The sequence below is a fragment of the Uranotaenia lowii genome, chromosome 1, assembly GCF_029784155.1.
Source record: "Uranotaenia lowii strain MFRU-FL chromosome 1, ASM2978415v1, whole genome shotgun sequence".
Lineage (NCBI taxonomy): Eukaryota > Metazoa > Arthropoda > Insecta > Diptera > Culicidae > Uranotaenia > Uranotaenia lowii.
The window spans coordinates 211,682,533-211,706,500 of record NC_073691.1 but is presented as its reverse complement, the minus strand read 5'-3'; the positions used below and the strand labels follow the sequence as shown (position 1 = coordinate 211,706,500).

The window sequence follows — 23,968 nt, the reverse complement described above, 5'->3', positions numbered from 1 at the left end:
TAAATGACAAAAATGACAAAAAATGACAAAAATGACAAAAATGACAAAAATGACAAAAATGACAAAAATGACAAAAATGACAAAAATGACAAAAATGACAAAAATGACAAAAATGACAAAAATGACAAAAATGACAAAAATGACAAAAATGACAAAAATGACAAAAATGACAAAAATGACAAAAATGACAAAAATGACAAAAATGACAAAAATGACAAAAATGACAAAAATGACAAAAATGACAAAAATGACAAAAATGACAAAATGACAAAAATGAGAAAATGAAAAAATGACAAAATGAGAAAAATGACAAAAATGAGAAAAATGACAAAAATGAGAAAAATGACAAAAATGACAAAAATGAGAAAAATGACAAAAATGACAAAAATGACAAAAATGACAAAAATGACAAAAATGACAAAAATGACAAAAATGACAAAAATGACAAAAATGACAAAAATGACAAAAATGACAAAAATGACAAAAATGACAAAAATGACAAAAATGACAAAAATGACAAAAATGACAAAAATGACAAAAATGACAAAAATGACAAAAATGACAAAAATGACAAAAATGACAAATATGACAAATATGACAAATATGACAAAAATGACAAAAATGACAAAAATGACAAAAATGACAAAAATGACAAAAATGACAAAAATGACAAAAATGACAAAATGACAAAAATGACAAAAATGACAAAAATGACAAAAATGACAAAAATGACAAAATGACAAAATGACAAAAATGACAAAAATGACAAAAATGACAAAAATGACAAAAATGACAAAAATGACAAAAATGACAAAAATGACAAAAATGACAAAAATGACAAAAATGACAAAAATGACAAAAATGACAAAAATGACAAAAATGACAAAAATGACAAAAATGACAAAAATGACAAAAATGACAAAAATGACAAAATGACAAAAATGACAAAAATGACAAAAATGACAAAATGACAAAAATGACAAAAATGACAAAAATGACAAAAATGACGAAAATGACAAAATGACAAAAATGACAAAAATGACAAAATGACAAAAATGACAAAAATGACAAAAATGACAAAAATGACAAAAATGACAAAAATGACAAAAATGACAAAAATGACAAAAATGACAAAAATGACAAAAATGACAAAAATGACAAAAATGACAAAAATGACAAAAATGACAAAATGACAAAAATGACAAAAATGACAAAAATGACAAAAATGACAAAAATGACAAAAATGACAAAAATGACAAAAATGACAAAAATGACAAAAATGACAAAAATGACAAAAATGACAAAAATGACAAAAATGACAAAAATGACAAAAATGACAAAAATGACAAAAATGACAAAAATGACAAAAATAACAAAAATGACAAAAATGACAAAAATGACAAAAATGACAAAATGACAAAAATGACAAAAATGACAAAAATGACAAAAATGACAAAAATGACAAAAATGACAAAAATGACAAAAATGACAAAAATGACAAAATGACAAAAATGACAAATATGACAAATATGACAAATATGACAAATATGACAAATATGACAAAAATGACAAAAATGACAAAAATGACAAAAATGACAAAAATGACAAAAATGACAAAAATGACAAAAATGACAAAATGACAAAAATGACAAAAATGACAAAAATGACAAAAATGACAAAAATGACAAAAATGACAAAAATGACAAAAATGACAAAAATGACAAAAATGACAAAAATGACAAAAATGACAAAAATGACAAAATGACAAAAATGACAAAAATGACAAAAATGACAAAAATGACAAAAATGACAAAAATGACAAAAATGACAAAAATGACAAAATGACAAAAATGACAAAAATGACAAAAATGACAAAAACAAAATGACAAAAATGACAAAAACGACAAAAATGACAAAAATGACAAAAATGACAAAAATGACAAAAATGACAAAAATGACAAAAATGACAAAAATGACAAAAATGACAAAAATGACAAAAATGACAAAAATGACAAAAATGACAAAAATGACAAAAATGACAAAAATGACAAAAATGACAAAAATGACAAAAATGACAAAATGACAAAAATGACAAAATGACAAAAATGACAAAAATGACAAAAATGACAAAAATGACAAAAATGACAAAAATGACAAAAATGACAAAAATGACAAAAATGACAAAAATGACAAAAATGACAAAAATGACAAAAATGACAAAAATGACAAAATGACAAAAATGACAAAAATGACAAAAATGACAAAAATGACAAAATGACAAAAATGACAAAAATGACAAAAATGACAAAAATGACAAAAATGACAAAAATGACAAAAATGACAAAAATGACAAAAATGACAAAAATGACAAAAATGACAAAAATGACAAAAATGACAAAAATGACAAAAATGACAAAAATGACAAAAATGACAAAAATGACAAAAATGACAAAATGACAAAAATGACAAAAATGACAAAAATGACAAAAATGACAAAAATGACAAAAATGACAAAAATGACAAAAATGACAAAAATGACAAATGACAAAATGACAAAAATGACAAAAATGACAAAAATGACAAAAATGACAAAAATGACAAAAATGACAAAAATGACAAAAATGACAAAAATGACAAAAATGACAAAAATGACAAAAATGACAAAAATGACAAAAATGACAAAAATGACAAAAATGACAAAATGACAAAAATGACAAAAATGACAAAAATGACAAAAATGACAAAATGACAAAATGACAAAAATGACAAAAATGACAAAAATGACAAAAATGACAAAAATGACAAAAATGACAAAATGACAAAAATGACAAAAATGACAAAAATGACAAAAATGACGAAAATGATAAAAATGACAAAAATGACAAAAATGACAAAAATGACAAAAATGACAAAAATGACAAAAATGACAAAAATGACAAAAATGACAAAAATGACAAAAATGACAAAAATGACAAAAATGACAAAAATGACAAAAATGACAAAAATGACAAAAATGACAAAAATGACAAAAATGACAAAAATGACAAAAATGACAAAAATGACAAAAATGACAAAAATGACAAAAATGACAAAAATGACAAAAATGACAAAAATGACAAAAATGACAAATATGACAAATATGACAAATATGACAAATATGACAAAAATGACAAAAATGACAAAAATGACAAAAAATGACAAAAATGACAAAAATGACAAAATGACAAAATGACAAAAATGACAAAAATGACAAAAATGACAAAAATGACAAAAATGACAAAAATGACAAAAATGACAAAAATGACAAAAATGACAAAAATGACAAAAATGACAAAAATGACAAAAATGACAAAAATGACAAAAATGACAAAAATGACAAAAATGACAAAAATGACAAAAATGACAAAAATGACAAAAACGACAAAAATGACAAAAATGACAAAAATGACAAAAATGACAAAAATGACAAAAATGACAAAAATGACAAAAATGACAAAAATGACAAAAATGACAAAAATGACAAAAATGACAAAAATGACAAAAATGACAAAAATGACAAAAATGACAAAAATGACAAAAATGACAAAAATGACAAAAATGACAAAATGACAAAAATGACAAAAATGACAAAAATGACAAAAATGACAAAAATGACAAAAATGACAAAAATGACAAAAATGACAAAAATGACAAAAATGACAAAAATGACAAAAATGACAAAAATGACAAAAATGACAAAAATGACAAAAATGACAAAAATGACAAAAATGACAAAAATGACAAAAATGACAAAAATGACAAAAATGACAAAAATGACAAAAATGACAAAAATGACAAAAATGACAAAAATGACAAAAATGACAAAAATGACAAAAATGACAAAATGACAAAAATGACAAAAATGACAAAAATGACAAAAATGACAAAAATGACAAAAATGACAAAAATGACAAAAATGACAAAAATGACAAAAATGACAAAAATGACAAAAATGACAAAAATGACAAAAATGACAAAAATGACAAAAATGACAAAAATGACAAAAATGACAAAAATGACAAAAATGACAAAAATGACAAAAATGACAAAAATGACAAAAATGACAAAAATGACAAAAATGACAAAATGACAAAAATGACAAAAATGACAAAAATGACAAAAATGACAAAAATGACAAAAATGACAAAAATGACAAAAATGACAAAAATGACAAAAATGACAAAAATGACAAAAATGACAAAAATGACAAAAATGACAAAAATGACAAAAATGACAAAATGACAAAAATGACAAAAATGACAAAAATGACAAAAATGACAAAAATGACAAAAATGACAAAAATGACAAAAATGACAAAAATGACAAAAATGACAAAAATGACAAAAATGACAAAAATGACAAAAATGACAAAAATGACAAAAATGACAAAAATGACAAAATGACAAAAATGACAAAAATGACAAAATGACAAAAATGACAAAAATGACAAAAATGACAAAAATGACAAAAATGACAAAAATGACAAAAATGACAAAAATGACAAAAAATGACAAAAATGACAAAAATGACAAAAATGACAAAAATGACAAAAATGACAAAATGACAAAAATGACAAAAATGACAAAAATGACAAAAATGACAAAAATGACAAAAATGACAAAAATGACAAAAATGACAAAAATGACAAAAATGACAAAATGACAAAAATGACAAAAATGACAAAAATGACAAAAATGACAAAAATGACAAATATGACAAATATGACAAATATGACAAAATATGACAAAAATGACAAAAATGACAAAAATGACAAAAATGACAAAAATGACAAAAATGACAAAAATGACAAAAATGACAAAAATGACAAAAATGACAAAAATGACAAAAATGACAAAAATGACAAAAATGACAAAAATGACAAAAATGACAAAAATGACAAAATGACAAAAATGACAAAAATGACAAAAATGACAAAAATGACAAAAATGACAAAAATGACAAAAATGACAAAAATGACAAAAATGACAAAAATGACAAAAATGACAAAAATGACAAAAATGACAAAAATGACAAAAATGACAAAAATGACAAAAATGACAAAAATGACAAAAATGACAAAAATGACAAAAATGACAAAAATGACAAAAATGACAAAAATGACAAAAATGACAAAAATGACAAAAACGACAAAAACGACAAAAATGACAAAAATGACAAAAATGACAAAAATGACAAAAATGACAAAAATGACAAAAATGACAAAAATGACAAAAATGACAAAAATGACAAAAATGACAAAAATGACAAAAATGACAAAAATGACAAAAATGACAAAAATGACAAAAATGACAAAAATGACAAAAATGACAAAAATGACAAAAATGACAAAAATGACAAAAATGACAAAAATGACAAAAATGACAAAAATGACAAAAATGACAAAAATGACAAAAATGACAAAAATGACAAAATTGACAAAAATGACAAAAATGACAAAAATGACAAAAATGACAAAAATGACAAAAATGACAAAAATGACAAAAATGACAAAAATGACAAAAATGACAAAAATGACAAAAATGACAAAAATGACAAAAATGACAAAAATGACAAAAATGACAAAAATGACAAAAATGACAAAAATGACAAAAATGACAAAAATGACAAAAATGACAAAAATGACAAAAATTACAAAAATTACAAAAATTACAAAAATTACAAAAATGACAAAAATGACAAAAATGACAAAAATGACAAAAATGACAAAAATGGCAAAAATGACAAAAATGACAAAAATGACAAAAATGACAAAAATGACAAAAATGACAAAAATGACAAAAATGACAAAAATGACAAAAATGACAAAAATGACAAAAATGACAAAAATGACAAAAATGACAAAAATGACAAAAATGACAAAAATGACAAAAATGACAAAAATGACAAAAATGACAAAAATGACAAAAATGACAAAAATGACAAAAATGACAAAAATGACAAAAATGACAAAAATGACAAAAATGACAAAAATGACAAAAATGACAAAAATGACAAAAATGACAAAAATGACAAAAATGACAAAAATGACAAAAATGACAAAAATGACAAAAATGACAAAAATGACAAAAATGACAAAAATAACAAAAATGACAAAAATGACAAAAATGACAAAAATGACAAAAATGACAAAAATGACAAAAATGACAAAAATGACAAAAATGACAAAAATGACAAAAATGACAAAAATGACAAAAATGACAAAAATGACAAAAATGACAAAAATGACAAAAATGACAAAAATGACAAAAATGACAAAAATGACAAAAATGACAAAAATGACAAAAATGACAAAAATGACAAAAATTACAAAAATTACAAAAATTACAAAAATTACAAAAATGACAAAAATGACAAAAATGACAAAAATGACAAAAATGACAAAAATGACAAAAATGACAAAAATGACAAAAATGACAAAAATGACAAAAATGACAAAAATGACAAAAATGACAAAAATGACAAAAATGACAAAAATGACAAAAATGACAAAAATGACAAAAATGACAAAAATGACAAAAATGACAAAAATGACAAAAATGACAAAAATGACAAAAATGACAAAAATGACAAAAATGACAAAAATGACAAAAATGACAAAAATGACAAAAATGACAAAAATGACAAAAATGACAAAAATGACAAAAATGACAAAAATGACAAAAATGACAAAAATGACAAAAATGACAAAAATGACAAAAATGACAAAAATGACAAAAATGACAAAAATGACAAAAATGACAAAAATGACAAAAATGACAAAAATGACAAAAATGACAAAAATGACAAAAATGACAAAAATGACAAAAATGACAAAAATGACAAAAATGACAAAAATGACAAAAATGACAAAAATGACAAAAATGACAAAAATGACAAAAGTGACAAAAATGACAAAAATGACAAAAATGACAAAAATGACAAAAATGACAAAAATGACAAAAAATGACAAAAATTGCAAAAGAGGCAAAAATGACAAAAATGACAAAAATTGCAAAAGAGGCAAAAGTGGCAAAAATGACAAAAAGAGCGTTTAGTGTAATCAATCACTATTAGTTCTGACTTACTCAAGGGAGCAAAATATTTTTTTTTTATCTTTTCGATTGAAGTGCATTTAAATTATTTAACTGAAAAACTATCAGTCTGTTAACCTTTCAGCCCTGTTAGCATCATAAGTCAACCTTGTATACGTTGCATAACTACTTCCAACGGTGCCATCAATCAACTCGAACAGGATAACAAAACATCAATGGAACTAAAAATAAAATCGCTTACTACCACATGGTTTCATGCATTTTCAGGTTTCGATGTCAACTGACTGATCTCTCAATTCATGGTGAATGCTTGATGGAATTAAAAAAAATCGCAGAAACTAGAACTAAACGCAACCGCTAACTTTGTTTGGCGAGGATTTGTATTTTTTTATTTGTTCGTTCGTTGAATGACAGCATGATGGTTGACTGTCAGTCGATGGCTCGTGGGCATTTTTAAACGTGAAACAAACATGCGAGAGTTAAAAGGCTGATGGATATTTGAATTGATTCAATCAATAAACTGTCATCCAATAATGGTTAAACCAATTTATCCAAGAATTAAATTTACTTTCATTTTAAATAAATTATTGGATTTAAAATATTTTAAAGGTTAATAAATCATCTGATGTGAGATTTAGAAACTAAATGGAAAAATACGTTTTATTTTGAATTTTTCTGAATATTTCAATAGTTCTTCAACAATCAGCTACCGAAAGAAGATTCAAAACATTTACTACGATTAACCACCAAAATCCACATTCAAAGGTTGTTGTTATTTTTGTTGTGGGCCAAGCACCGAAAACACCTGGAAAACTTATCTCCTGGAAGCAGTAAAGTTGCTGCAGTGTCAGCACTGTATGTGCTGATGGCCTGAATAAATAAAGCTTCGTTAGGGTCGAAACTTTTTGGCGCTCTCTGTGTGTCAGTGTGTCAGTGTGCCAGCAAATTGGAGGGAGAAAACGCGAAAAAAAGCAAACCCCAACTACAACTCCCGCTTGCAATCTCCTCGTACAAATATTGTTAAAAAATAGCACATAATTGAATTTGCCATCGGTGGTGGGCTTGACCACTTTCCGGTTCCGTTGACGGCAACAAAATAAAATTAAAACATGAAAATCTAGCAAAATTTGAAGCCCACTGTCTGAGGGCAAAAGTTTTTCAGCCTTTTTTCCCCTGTAGCTTTCATGAAAAATGAAAACAACCAAACATGGCGAGGTGTTTTGTGTTTTCGTGAACGTTTGCTGGTGGGCCAAAGTTTCAACGGGGTAAAATTAAAAGCCGCTGAAAAACTTTCCCCAGGAGAGACGGATGAGTTTGTATGGGAAAGGACAGATTTTTAATGCCTTGACGTTGGAAGCAGATTGATTAAAGCATAAATTACATTAGCAACGATTTAAAAAAGTTCAGCTTTGCTGAAAAGAAAATTCAAATAAAAACTTGAGTAAAAACAAATAAATTTAAATCGCCTTATACGGTTCTTCGAAATGATATTCTACTGCCTGCCCAGGATTCAAAATTATATCATAAAAAGTAAAGCACTGAATGGTGCAATGTTCTTAGTTCGGTTAAAGGATGGCTGAATTGGGATATGTCCCTCCATCCAGAACCCAGACATAAGTCCCAGTAAATATTTGTATCGGTGTCCCCCGGACCCGAAGCAAATCAATTTGACTAAACCGATTACGTACATTCTGGTCCCAGCTGTGCTAACATCGTTTTTCCCGAAAGGTCCCCCAAGAGAAGAAGTGCCATGCAGTTAGAAATCTAGACGAAAAAAAGAAGCAAGTAGAGAAAAAATTGAAGGTATCTAAACCTATGTATTTCGTGTGCTTACACACAGCTCGGAAATGTTTTTCCATTTACCGAGAGCAAACTGCTTTTGGTGAGGTCTCATGTGTACATTTCCCGACATCGGTACATTTGCATATACAAGTGGTGTTTATTTGTGTGTGCGGGTATGCTCATTTCCGCAGTGTTTTCGTAAAAATCTGAGCATTTTAAAGCTAAGCATTTGTGATTCGTTCACTTAGGTTCTGTTTTTAAATGATTCAATGAGTTTTTAACAATCTTTCACAACCCAACGAAAGCTAGGGATTTTGATTGAGATCAAATCATCCCCCCTTACTCTCATACAGTTGGCATTTCGTTTCAAAAGATATAGCATCTCTACTTTAATCTCGGACTTACCGTTTAGTTTGACCAAACCCCATTTTCTGGACATCACACAGGAAACCAGCCCAAAACACTTGTCGAAATTAATGATCTTTTTCGTATAGATTCTATCGTGAGCCAGATTAGACCATTTTTTTATGATGTCAGACAACGAATAAAAACAGCCTCTTACTCCAATCTCTGATAATTTACACCTTTGTTTTGGTTGGACCTCAATTAGTTGAATTTGTGATTTTTAACTGATTTTGTATATGTACAACATTTTAATGGTTTTAAAAATTAATTATCTAAATTTTATTTAATTTAACATTTTATTTTTTTTTCTTTGAAAAAGCCTGAATTGAAGTTTGAAAATTATCATGAAAATCTGTATTTGTATCTTATGTGTATTGGTGTTAAAAAAATGTGTATAATACAGAAAATTTTTGTATATGACAACGATGGGTGGGAAAGTGACACGCTCAACGTTTTTCGCAGAAATCGGGTTTCATTTGAAGAACACGCTAAGCTTTATTTATAATAGGGATGATGAAGATTCGTTTTTTTAGAAATGGAACAGTTACAAATGCGTGTATCTCGAAAACCATTCATTTGATCATTATTCTTTCTATGAAGGAAATGAAGGTAATCTTATAATTATTCATAAACAAAATTTAAAAAAAAAATTATCGTTTTTGTAAGATTTTTTTTTATTTTATTCTTGGTACCTTCCATCGACTGGCGCACACTTTGTTCGGTCATAATATTGATCAGTTTTTCAAACATATACTTCGTCTTATCTGTATTTTAGGTAGCTATATCCTCCTCTTTCAATTTCTGCTTCTTTTTGGTTTTATCGATGAGTATAGAATTGTTGGCGTTTTGAAAATTGTTGGCAAATCATTATTTTATTTACAAAACAACCAGCAAATACAAACTTAAATATGCTAGGGACCTTGCCAAGAGTAGACATGGTGTTGGATTCAAACGCTAGAATGTGTTTGAAATAAGGGTTTTCATAAGTTTTGTCAGAAATCATCTATCACTTAGCTATACAGCTTATGAGCTCTGGAAATAGCAAAAAAAAATATTTGAGGCTAGTCAATACTTTCAGCTTGTCGGAGAAAAAATTGTTAGAGTTTTTCGTTTATTTAAAAACAAAACTCTGAAATGAGACTTGACTTCCATGATGACCGTTAGCCGTTGTTGCCGATCATGGTTCACTACAATGCTTGATTTGGACTTTGTGGACATTTTTGACAATGTTTGCATATTTTTCCACCAATCACTTATAGTAATTCTTTGAATAATCAACGGTTTTGGCAGCTATCAATTTAATAATGACGGATTTTGGAGGAAACTGTGCAAAATATTGTTTTCTTTTTCTCTTACACAATAGGTCTGATAGTATCTAATTTTCACAGGCAGCAAACAGTAAACGAGCTATTAATAAAAGAAGGTGTCCCATTTCTAAAAGAACTAAACTTTATTTGGGCAATGTAATTTCCTTTCTATAATTCCAAATCTATATGAATGAAATGTAACTTTTTCACACATTTCTTATGAAGGCTTATTTCGACATTCTTTGATACAACCGTAATCTGCGAATCTATAATTTTCAATGATTCTTGTGTACCTGGAAATCATAAAATTGACAATGGAACTCATTAAGAAATCTCTCGTCAATAATGTTATTTTAAAAATGATAATAATACACTTGTTTTTCAATCAATAGAAATTTTTTTAAGATACTTTTCAATTATCTATTTTTCCTAAGCATTTTCATATCAGTGCAAGATAATCACAACTAAATGTTTAATGATTGTCACTGTGCAACTATCTATACGTTCGAAAAAAACACATAAACGATATAAGTTTTTTACTATAAAATTGCTATAAACTTAAAACTGATTTTAAAACTCTCATACTTTTTTCATTTTTGTTGTATAACTAAGACAAGTGATTGAAAAATATCGAGTTGTTTTTTGAATTTTGAAAATCACTTCTGATTGTAAATTGTGGTTCTAATTTTTTTTATTAATCTAAATTTAACTCTGAAATAATATAATGAAATATCTTAATTTAAAAACTTAATTTAATTTTATACAAACGTTATAAATTTTAAATCATTTTCTTAGAAAACAGCAAATTTGCAACAATGAGGGTTTGAATAAAATAAAAAATAGTGTTTTATTCCTTAAAGAGCACAATATTTCCAATTTTTTAAGCGATTATTGAGAAAATATTACAAATACAATTTCTGGCAACAAAAATCTCATTGGTGAAAAAAAAATTTAAAGCTGATTTTGACTAATCTGGGAAAGTTGAAAAATTTGTGCATGTTTTATTGAGATAAAAACTGTAAAATGTTACAAAGACATTGAACATAAAGGTTATGATAACATGATCAACTTTTTCAATGAATGCGAATAATTTTGACTTCTTAGAAAAAGTTGCATAAGATTCAAATTTGATTTTTTCACAGTTAAATATATAAAAAAAATCAATATCGAATATTTCAAAATGCCCTTTTGTGATATCAGAAAAAGTTAGATATATATTTTTCAATTGAATTTTCTCAAAATTATTGTGTTAACTTTTGTATTGAAAGCATCCCAGATTGTCCGGTTTTATCCGGACTAGCCCGGATATTTAGTACAAAATATCCGGTCCAGATTTCCCAGATTTTGTTGAAAAATGTTCTGATTTTGCCCTTTTTTCAATTTTATTTGCAAAACGAACAGTAAACTGATATCAAGTATCTTGTTTTTTTTAATTCTGTGAATTTTTGAATAAGTTTTGGCAAATTAAACATGAACGATTTTATGGATGTATAAAATACAATTTATTATCTGCTGATGTAGTTTTATAAAAATATAATATTTCCAACGTTTTTCTTCTTGGTTTTTAATGCATATTTTCTGGGGTTTTGCCCAAATTTGGGATTTTTGGGTTTAAATTTTGTTATGAACTACTCGGGTTTAAACTACTCAGATTTGCATGGTCTGTATAAGAACGGGAAAATGTTGGTTGCCTTATTTTAAAGCATTGGATTTCTGAAATAAGATAATCAAGGCAAAGCTGGATCCTTCATGTACACAGCAAAAATTATTACCTGTAAAATTAAGCAAATGTCCTGTAACAAAAAGGAGCAGGACATTGACTGTAATTTTACAGGTCGAAAAACAAATTACGTGACATTTAATTTTTAGTGTACAACTTTGCTGTAATAATAAATGAATCTCCGCTAACTTTTATGAAAAACACTTTAAAATTACAGGTTTTGTTAAATACAGGTTGATTTATTTTAAAGGTTGCAGTTTCAGGGACACGTAATAGTCAAAAATTTGTTCTGTGTAATAGAGGATAATAAATAGATATTAAATATTATCTCTTTCACTGAAAATTGGATTTCGTGCAATGTTTTGCGGTCGCAGTTATCCGTACAAAGGTTGACTGGAAAGACGTTAGCGTGTAGAACTCCGACAGATTTTACACTGATTTGACAGCTCGCACAAATGTACGAGTTCGCACAAATGTCTCAGTCATGAGTGCGCAGTCCAATTTAGTACGCTGCGATTAATAAATTTTTAGCTTTTATGAAGGTTGATAAGTGCATTAGCTGAAATTCAATAGAAATTGCTAAACTTTAAAATTATTCGAGCCGTAGCACAAAAACAAGAGGTGATAGACCAAAAATGTTGCTAAATACTATACTTTGACGTATCAATCATTTGCAATTGAAATAATAAGGTAGTTTATTTTGTCAAATATGAAACGGTAAAAAATTTTTAATTGATTTTAATTTTGGATTCATGATGATCCTTCGATCATAAACAAATTTGAAACTACAAATAACCTAATATACAATTACGATATAAATTGGCAGGAATGATAATTGTTTTTTTAATTGTTTGATTTGATTGGCTCAAAGTATATGTAAAGAGGTCCTACACTAGAGCAACAGTGGGTAAGTGCAAAGGTAGCTCTTATTCTCCATCGAAATTATTCCAAAATAAACTTCTTAACCAGATAAGTTGAACATTTATCAGTTTATCATTCGATCTGAAATAATTTTTCATTCATTCAAGAAGGTTTTTTGAATGATAATTTATTTTTTCCAGTTATTTAATTTTTGTCATTTTAGCCAATTATGAAATTCAAAGTAAAAGTATCAAGAACCAATCGAAGCAACCACGCACCGTTTATGCTGTTCATGTTTTACATTATTAACTGTGTTTAAAAAGTCATTATTCAACATAACTTTTAATTAAAAGTTATTTCGTTATATTGTTTATTGAGAACGTGCGATTCGGAAACGTGAAATTTTGAAAACGAAAAATTCAAAAAGAGACGTGTTGTGACGTGACGATTTTAATCACTCACATATAAATTACTATTTAATTGAGAAATAAACTTTTGAAAGTGAAGTGAAAAATGTGAGCTAGGACATTTGTGTAGCGGACATTCTTCACTTTAAGATCATGAAGTATCAAAAAATTTAGAATTGAAAATTATTAAAAGGTAATCACAAAAAAAAAATCTTTTTAGTTCAAAGTTTTTAAATTTTTATTTGAATCATGTTTCAAATATATAATGAAAAATAATTGAAAAAAATGTTGTTTCCTTTCTATGTTATACATGTCCGTTTCCAATTTGTTACTTTATGAAATATTCAAAAGTTGAATTTGATCAACACTTTAAAACCCAACCCCGCTTTCAGATGGGGTTTACTATAATCGGCAATTAGCCAAGCTGGATCATTTTTTTACCATTCATTATTTTCGTCATTTTAAAATTAATAATTCAATAATCCATACCAATTGCATCTGTTTGACAAGCGGTTGTCAAAAGCTACATATAAGAAAACCTTAACGAGAGGAAACTGGAAATGAACTTATTTTTGAAAGACTATCATGTCCATGTGTTTTTCTATCTAATTTAGCTATTGACACCACCATTCCGGTTTTTCTTTTTGAATGAAAAAAATATCCAATATAAGGTAGAAAAGAAGAGATATAAAACACGACTGAAGGCGAGATTTGGAAAACCGAAAAAGTAGTGAAATTGAATTATTTAGCCCGTGTGGTTATGCAATTTTTAGGAATAAAATTGTTTCCTATACGATAAAATTATATGATGAACTTAAGTGGTAGACAATCATAAAACTTAGCTTCAGGGAGTTTTGGATTTCAAAGGTTTAATAAATAGTAACAATGTATAGAGAAAGATACGAAAGTTAGAATGCCAGTAAAAGTCCTACGCTTCTGAAGTAAATATCAAACACATTGCGGACCAAAAACGAGATATTTTTTTTTTCCTTTCCGCAAGTGTGATACTTTATTCCACAAACTTAAAAACAACACTTTCGGAAACTCAAAGATACTAAGATTATAAAATTTGGATCAGAGGTTTCTGGTTTCAGAATGGCGAATTTGGGTATTTTACAGCTTAGATTCCTAAGCGGTTCTTAAGGTGTTGATAAATTGATCAGCTCAAACCCAATTATTTTACTCCAATATGTTTGGGAAACATTCCCATGGAGTGGAAAATTTTGAAAATTCAACAGTATACCGACTAGGAAAAGTTTCAAATTTTTATGAAGCTCGAGCGTTTTCTTGTATTTTTTAACCGGGTTTTCCCGCTTACGGGAGGGGGTGATTTCTCCCCCACTGAATCTCTTAGAATTTATAAATTTAGAAGAAGATCTAAGAACAGCCTTAACTCCCAAATATTTCATTCCGGAGTATGCGCCTATTTTTATTTTTTTTCTCCTGCTAGTACGTAGATATATAGGTTTCATACAAACAAAAAACAAATCAATAACATTTATAATTTTTTTATATTAAGATTTCAAAATAAAATTCATTAAAAATCCGTCCAAAAATTTTAACAGTTATGTCTGTTTTATTTAAAAAGGTTCTCAACCTTAACACTTTTTCTAATATTGTTTTAATTTCACTGATAGTTTTCACGAATTTTTATTGTTGAATTCTGTGAGGATAATATAAAGTCGCTAAACTCGGTTTTTATTTCGGCAAGATATGTTGCTACAAAAATATTCTACATCCAATGTACTGATTCCAATTTACTTAGGGGAAAAATGTATTATTAAATTAGGAAACCAACAATCTTCCCCGAATACTCACCATTAAGACTAGGTTGCGAATACTGTACAAATCCCTCGGAGATGTACCGACTACTCCGAAGGGTCGACGAGGCCCTGCTGCACCGGGGATCGTTACTGTTGGCCCCTCCCGGTCCCCCTCCTGGTCCCCCGGGGTGCCGCTGATACTCGTCATCGAAGACGTCGTCCTCGGCATACATCGATGGCACATCGGTTCGGGCGGGTCTGCAATGCAAAAGATAACGAAAGGCGAATGTTAGCAGGGAACTAGTTGCTTACTTATTCAGTCCGACACAACGAAGCACATTTAGTTAGTTTGTTTCTGGAAGAGGATCAGCAACGCGCTGAGATGGTTCGAAGGGAAAAAGTCTTAGGCAATAAGCATCACACAGCAAGATAGCAAAAATCAGCTCTCGGAAATAATCCCAAATGCCCCGGAGAAGGCTTCCTCTTACTGGGTCCAGTGTCATGCTTCCGTGTTGGTTGTCTTTCGGTTTCAGTTAGGATCGGATCTGGGAAAGAAAACGCTGAAAGTCGACCCTCATTATCGAAACGCAACGAATGGAAATCGGATGCTGATTCTATTTGCGGCCTGATTGCACGCAGCTAGTGATATTTTTCCCGTTTTGCTGTTCAAGTTTGTCAGCATCGTTGAAGTTATTTCAATATATTTCATTCTATCTAACTATTTGGGCACGGTTTATCTTCACGATGGTCCTCATTTGTTTAAAGATGAACCTTCGTTGTTGAGCCTTTAACTGGAATGCCTGCAGCTATGAATAGTTTTATTTCTGAAATCCAACGAAGCTAAAATCTACCGACTCTAGGAAAGTCCAGCTTCGACAGCTCTCAACTAATGATCTCTTTAACCCTATCTTGGTGATTGCTTCATCAGGAAAATTCCTGGAACCGGGTAAAACTCGTTGTCCATTTTCAATGAGCAAAATCCAGATGAATTATGCGCCTGGGACCTTCCCTCAGTCAACCGAAAAATAGGAAGCATGCAAAAAAGACCTCCCAAAACCAGACAATCGTTGGCCAAATAACGAACCGGGCCTCGACATCGAATGAAAAATGCTCCCACTCGATGCCAGAGCAAAAGCCCAGACGGGATATTTGAACATTGTTTCCGGACTCGTCAAATTTCCGGGAAAGGCTCGATATTTTTCCTGACCTATTTTTCCAAGGGTTGGAACAAGTGGACGTGGAAAAATGATTCCCAATTTTTGACGCACATCAGCCAGCAGCCGGGCATTCTTCTTTCAGTGCTTCCCTGCCTAGATCTGCGATTGGTGACGATGGGCTTCATTCGGAAGGTTTAGGCAAACGTTCAGGAAAAGAAAAATGGCCCAACCTTTGGAATAGATACAACAACGAAGGGGAAAAAATGGACGCTTTTTGCATTTTGGAACCATTTGCCGAACCTTCCTCACAGAAAAGAAGCAACCAAAAGAAAAAAAACCGCCTCGGCTAGAAACATATTACCATATTTCAATAATTTGAACATTCTTTACAATGCCAATCAACGCTCGGTTCGACCTTTTTTTGTGCTCATCTTGGCCATTCTGAAAACCGGTTGATGTTCGGTGATGCGTAGAATTTCTCAACTCTGCATGTTTTTGAACCGAACCAAATGGAAGCAGTTGGGCTACTCCGCTTTCCCGGAGCTTCTTTTTTTTCTGAATCACAAACAACAATTCATTCTAAAGATTTTTCTTTATGAGGCAAGTTTTTGTAAAAAAAAACTTGACCGGTTTCTACATCCGTTTGAAAGATATTTTTTCCATTGATCGGATGTTTGCCATTCAAACATCCGGAAAAGACATTGTGAGATGATTCCCTTCCATGTAGTTTAAAAATGAAACTCATTTATTAAAGTGATTCAAACAAGAGAGTAAAAAATAATAATCATTACTATTCTAGTAAATCACTTAAACAAGCATGAACATTTTTGTTATGAAAACATACTATCTTCAACGTTAATTCCATCTTTTTGTCTCAAGTCACAACTCCCTTTAATTCAAGCGTCAAATTCACCCCATTGGGAAATCGAGCCACATGTTATGCTCCAGGAAAATTGATTGTTTACATCAATGATTCCCGGTTGTGAATGTAAACAGATTTAGCTTCCTTACAAACAGCCGTTCGTTTTTCGATGCCAGGAAAACAAAAGGATAATTGCTGCATGTGTGTCATCCCTGGGAATTATCACCACAACAACACATAAACATTCACAAAAACCCAAACACACAGAGCATCAACAGCAAGTTTGGGTCCAATCATCAACCACAGGAACAGAACCGACCGAAGAATGTAAGGTCTTGTAGGTGAGTTCCATCCTCCATTTTGAGAAGTTTCTGCGGGGCGGAAGTAGGAATGCCGGGTGGAAAAATATCCTGCGGTTAGCTCACGTGTTTACGAACTTACGTAGGTAAATACATACAAAGATATATAAATCGAAGAAATTAATGCCCGAGCAGGAAATGGCAGTAGTCCTAATCGGATCACTTATGAAAACCGGTGTCGAGATTTGTGCCTGGCTTGGTCTGAGCATAAGAAAGCAAATCCCTTGTGTTTATGTATGTTCCCAGGTATTTATCCCCTGCTTGACGAACATTTTTCCAATCTCAAAATTACGCATTGAAGGGGATGTTGTTTTTTACTCATTGGCATAACGCATAATACTACCAAACAAACCTCAAAGTGAGAGTTCACTCAGGTAAACGTTATTTTAAAATTCTCTTAAATTATTTGGAATAATTTAATTTAAAACTAAATGATGTTATTTTACAAACCTTTTGGTTAGCGTCCGTAATTTGAATAGTTTTCTGTATAATATCCTGTAGCATGAATTTTTTCATAACGTTTCTACACTCATTTTTGATTCTTATTTCAAAAGATCATAGTTTTCTCTCTCCACTAAAGGCTAAGGTTGCCAGAATTTTTTCAGCACCTATTCACTGCAGCTGCCGGCAAGTCTGTCCCATATGCAAAAACAACGAAACGAGAAAAATAGCTTTAAAGATTTGTATAAACGAATAAATTGATTTTCGGCGATTTCAGTCACGAAAAAATCATAAAACGATTTTTATTTCTTCATCCGACGTTTCGGCATTTATTATGCCTTTTTCAAGGAGTCTATTAATATAACATAATTAATGATGTGTTTAAAAAGGTGTTACAATATATGGTGTACTTACTGAAATTTCTCGTTTTAATTGTCCAAAAAGTTTTTTGAATCTGCTAAACTGTCTAATCGGGAAATGTAAGTCCAGTTGTCTGTGGTGTATAACAAAAATATTGAAAGTTGAGCTTTCTACTTGCATGCAATCTTCCTTGGATTTGTATAAACTTTCGTGGATTTCTCGGTTGAAACTGTACCTTTTCTATTTCTTTCTTCACAAAAATGAAAATCATTGTTGTAAAGTTGTGGCCATTGTTTTTTTTTTGCTTTGGAATTCGCTGATACAGAGAAAAAAATAACGATGGGACAGCTTTCGCATATTTATTAAATGTACCCGCAAAGCTGTCCCATATTTGGCTATTTTTTTGTAAGTTAATCATCTATCTGCGCTATATTACTGGCTGTTTACAGATGGAAATAAGTTTGAAATGATGTTTAGGACGTATCTTGATAAAGATAAGGTAAGTTTATTATAAGAATTGAGTAGGTCTATAATAAAATGAATAACAACGTTTTATGAGTACTTTTTGAAAGACTTTCGGTCGATGATCTTTTAAGAGAGACTATGAATACAAATTAAATTAATGCTGAATCAGAATCAACAAAGCAACTGGTCTGCCAATATATAATAAGAAATATCAATTCAATATGACTTACGCGTGTGCTATGCTACAAAGAACACGTATTTTGGTTCTTAGATTTGATGAGAGCCCAAGCAGCAAGTAACAGCATGACAAAAACTTAAAAATATGGTTTTGTGGCTGACTATTTCCCATGTTTTACAACGAACAATTCAATAAACAATCAATTAGTGGAAATTACCCATTAGGCTAAATTAAGCTTGTAAAAAGTATGGAAATTGTTATTTTTGACTTTACTGTACTGTTTTATGTAGTCTAACTGTCGTAATTTCAATTAATACTTTTTTTTCGCAAATATTGTAAAAACATTTGTAAAATTTACGTTGATTACAGAAGAAATTTTAAAGCATCTGTAAAAATAGACGTATGGGACAGCTTTGCGAGTGTATTTCATATGGGACATACACGAATTGGTTTTTTTCATAAATGTAGAGGACAAAGTTATGAATGTTTTCAGTCTACATTGAAGAACTAACTGTATTAGAACGATTTTTGAGATAATAAATTAAAAACAAAAATGCATATGTGACAGTCTTGCAAATAGCGGCAATTTAGGCCGGACAAATCTAGGAAATTTTATATAAAAACTCGGTAAAATCGAGGCATTTGATATCGAAATCAAAATCTGAGCAATAACCGGGAAAATTTTATCAAAACCCAGAAATTACACAACAAAAATTTATAAAAAAAAGGGATTGAAAAAAAATTATTTTACTCAAAATTTATCGACAGATTTAAAATTTTATTCAAAGTTTTTAAAAAACTTTTGTAAATTTATTTTTCGGCATATCGGTGAAAAGTAGTTATGAAATTGATAAAGATGGATAGAGAAGTGAGAAGAAAATTAACAGATGTTGAAGAGAGCGAAAGAGCATTTTTTGCGAGGAAACTTATTAACGTACACCATACTTTACCCTGCAACATTTCATTATTTAGGAGAAGTAGTACCGGGATAGAGGTGGCACTACCTTAACCTATACAATGAAATCTGGTTGGTCCGAAGTCTACATGTGGTGAACACGTATACTCCGGACGGGCAAAAAACTTATTTTATAAAACTTGCCTAAAACATTTCGTTTTGGATGTGTACAGTTTAGTACAGAATCTCTCTGCTCCGCTTAAGAAACTACAAAGCGATTCCAAAGTTTAATTGTGAGGAAGAAATGACGGAAAAGTTGGTTTGCGTTTTAAAAAGTTTTTACCTTTTACCCAGAAATTTTATGAGTATAATTTAAGCCAAATGTACGACAGAACGAATATGGGATTGAACTTAAATGAAGAAAAAATCCTTAAAGATCACAAATAGTTTATTGTTAATTGTCTGAAAGTTTGGAAAGAATCGGTCAACTGAGTAGTTTTTTAGTAGTGTTTTACTGTAATGTAATTTGATGGGGGACACCCTTTAACCTGTGCTTTATTGTTAAAAAAATCATAATTTTTTTAAATGACTTTACTTTCCTTTATAAGGCAATAAACTGAAGAGACATCTAATTAAATAAATTTATTGATTTTCCTCGGTTGATGAAATCAAAATTATGATTTTCATTTTTAATTTAACTTGACAATTTCAAACTATTTTCAAACAAGGTGAGATATTATACAGTTTTCAATTTAAAACATCATAAAGTTAAAATTGAGTTTATTTTGCAAGATTTGTTTTGTGAAAATGCTTTTTTTTTTGAAAAAAAAACGTAAGTTTCTAATTATGCAATTTATTTTTGATGAAAAATATCTTTTGAAAATAAAATCATGTTATCTTTGCTTAAACAAATCTGAAGGGAATTCCATATTTCTCGGTGTATTTTTTTTTGACAATATCAATTTTGCCGTTTTTTTTCAAGTCTAATTTAAAACTTTAATCTTGAATTTAGATGAATCAGATCTGAACCCCATTGAACTTTTATTTTAGAAAATTTGATTTACGTTAATTTAGAAATATAAGCATAGGTTTTTTAAATTGAAATTTAAGGTTTTCTAAGAAAATCTTTTCTATGCTGTATGATTGAGTAAATTCAATTATTTCATTTTTTTTTAATGATTTTCTATTTTGATAATTATGACTTCATTATACCAATTTAGCTCACCATATTATATTATGACTGTTTTTCTGAATCTTCGATTAAATATGAAGAACTGTGAATGTAAAAGAACTTTAAAAACAATAATCAAATAGTAAAAGAAAATGAATAGTTCTTTTTTTTCACCAGCAAAATTATCGTCAAAAATCAGTCACCAGATCCTTCCTTACCCTCCCCTCCTCTCATGGCGAGATCCGGAAATTTCACAAATTGTCCACCAAAAATCCTGAAAATATTCGGGCAAATTTGTCAAAAACCTGGAATTACTTAAAAAGAGAGAAAAAAATCTTGAAAAAAAAACCTCAAAACTTTTCAGCAGATTTTGAATTAGATTATAGGCTTCCATAGAACCATTCATGATAATTTTTTTTAAACTTGCAAAATATTAAAAAAATAATAAAATTTGTATTTTTTTCAATTTCTGCCCCCAAGGTTTAGATTCCGGAGCATACCCCTTTTCTAGAACCACTCTATTATTCAGGTCATACATTATGCGCCTGATGTTCACGTTATCGAACGTATGTTTCTTCGTCTAGTTATGATAAATAATTCCCAGGATGACCACTACATGGAATTCTATAAAACATTGCCAATCTTATACTTGACCGATTTTCAGTCAAACCACAAATTGAAATTCTCGGTTAATTATTGCTTCCGTTTTTGAAAAAAGTCACCAAAAAAACAATCTTCTTACCGCATCCGCTTGCGCACTTCCTGCGGTTCCGGTGGTTTCGGTCGCTTGAGCCTGCATATCGCCACGAAGCCGGCCACGACGATCGAAGTCAGGACAACGCCGGCAGCGGCCACGACGGCCGCAAAAACCACCATCTGCGAGTGCTGCTTCTGCTTGTCCGCATTCGACGTTTCCGCCGGCGTGGGATCCTCCGATATGATGGTTTCGTCAACTGGTTCCGGGAGATGAGAAAAAAAGAGGGAGAAAACATAAATGAGAAACTTCTTGGCTATTGTGTAACACATTCGATTTGTTGGATCCAAGAAAAAAAAGGAATTCAATTTATCATCGGTAAATTGTGAAGAATCTTTCCGGGGAGCCAAATTGGTTGTGTAGGATAACACACATACGGCCCCACGTTTTTTTTGCGGTGCGTTTGGTATGCCAATAACAAAAAAAAAAGAGTTAAGAAAGTGTATCTATTCCGATGTTGGAATTTCAAATAAGGGTAACCTTATGTAAACGTTAACAATGGTTGAAAGGCGATGGGCAAGAAAAAAAAACCCTTTTCCTACTTCCGGTAGACCATTAAGATTCAGCCTGTTGTGTAGTCGATGTCGTAACAAAACGATTCCGGGTTACGACGTTGCACACTGGGATTGAATGAAACTTTCTAATCAGAATTGAGAAAAAATAAATTTAAAAAAAAAATACGTTTCTACCAAAAAAAAATCATCTGAAAAGTGATGATCATTCTCAGAATTGATGTTATTTCACAGCGTTTTAAGTTTAAGAAAATTCTACAACTGTTCAGTATTCTCGCCACAAAAAAAGGTTACTATCTTAACTTTTTTGTGATGAAAAGAAATCCCCGAACCGATCAGCCCCCGAAAGAAAAACAAATTTGATTGACTGACTGAATTTGGTTTTAGATGAAATAGCTTTTCCGGGTTTTCTTGCTATGCTACGAGAAAAGGGTCGCGGCCTTTCCTAAAAGAAATCGAGCTCGACAGCAGTTTTAATTTTCTCTCTCTCGGATCGGTGTAAAAATAAAATTCCCGAAACTGGAAAGGGGTGATGCCAACCGAACTTGCCTTTGACTTGTATTGGTCCCGAAGGATGATTGAATGGGAAAAAGTGTTTGGGATGGTTTTAGTACCTTCGAACCTTTGAATGGAGCTATCAATTGGGTTCCAATCTGTGGAATAGACCCCCGTTTCTAAGTTTACTGACTCAACAAGGGATTTGTGTGGCGTGTTGAACAATGTCCGCTACAACACCCTTCTCAAAAGCACTTGAGACAATAATAAATTTTCATTTCCGTTTATCAGTAGGATTGATGATTTTTTTGACTTCAAGTATATTTTAAATTAAACAAATCATAGGAGATTAAGTTTAAAATGAGAAAACTTAATTTCTTTCATTTCTGTTCTAACAAAGTTAAAGCCAAATCGATTGGAAGTTCGCACACCAACGAAATCTAGAAACATGTGTTCCAAATGCAAATGCTCAAAATTTAATTATTTAAACTATTTGCATATTTGGCATTACTGTCATTTTTGTCATTTTTGTCATTTTTGTCATTTTTGTCATTTTTGTCATTTTTGTCATTTTTGTCATTTTTGTCATTTTTGTCATTTTTGTCATTTTTGTCATTTTTGTCATTTTTTTCATTTTTGTCATTTTTGTCATTTTTGTCATTTTTGTCATTTTTGTCATTTTTGTCATTTTTGTCATTTTTGTCATTTTTGTCATTTTTGTCATTTTTGTCATTTTTGTCATTTTTGTCATTTTTGTCATTTTTGTCATTTTTGTCATTTTTGTCATTTTTGTCATTTTTGTCATTTTTGTCATTTTTGTCATTTTTGTCATTTTTGTCATTTTTGTCATTTTTGTCATTTTTGTCATTTTTGTCATTTTTGTCATTTTTGTCATTTTTGTCATTTTTGTCATTTTTGTCATTTTTGTCATTTTTGTCATTTTTGTCATTTTTGTCATTTTTGTCATTTTTGTCATTTTTGTC

At 29.8% G+C, this 23,968-nt stretch overlaps 1 protein-coding gene across 1 annotated transcript in view; it reads right to left on the bottom strand.

Annotated features, from left to right (window-relative positions):
- LOC129738363 (uncharacterized) overlaps nt 1–23,968 on the bottom strand; it is a 144,365-nt gene that overhangs the window by 5,964 nt on the left and 114,433 nt on the right. Inside the window, exons 8-9 of the mRNA XM_055729547.1 lie at nt 21,967–22,177; nt 15,392–15,594 (exon numbers count right to left, since the gene is read on the bottom strand). Of these exons, the coding sequence (XP_055585522.1) occupies nt 15,392–15,594; nt 21,967–22,177 (414 nt within the window). The remainder of the gene's footprint in view (nt 1–15,391; nt 15,595–21,966; nt 22,178–23,968) is intronic.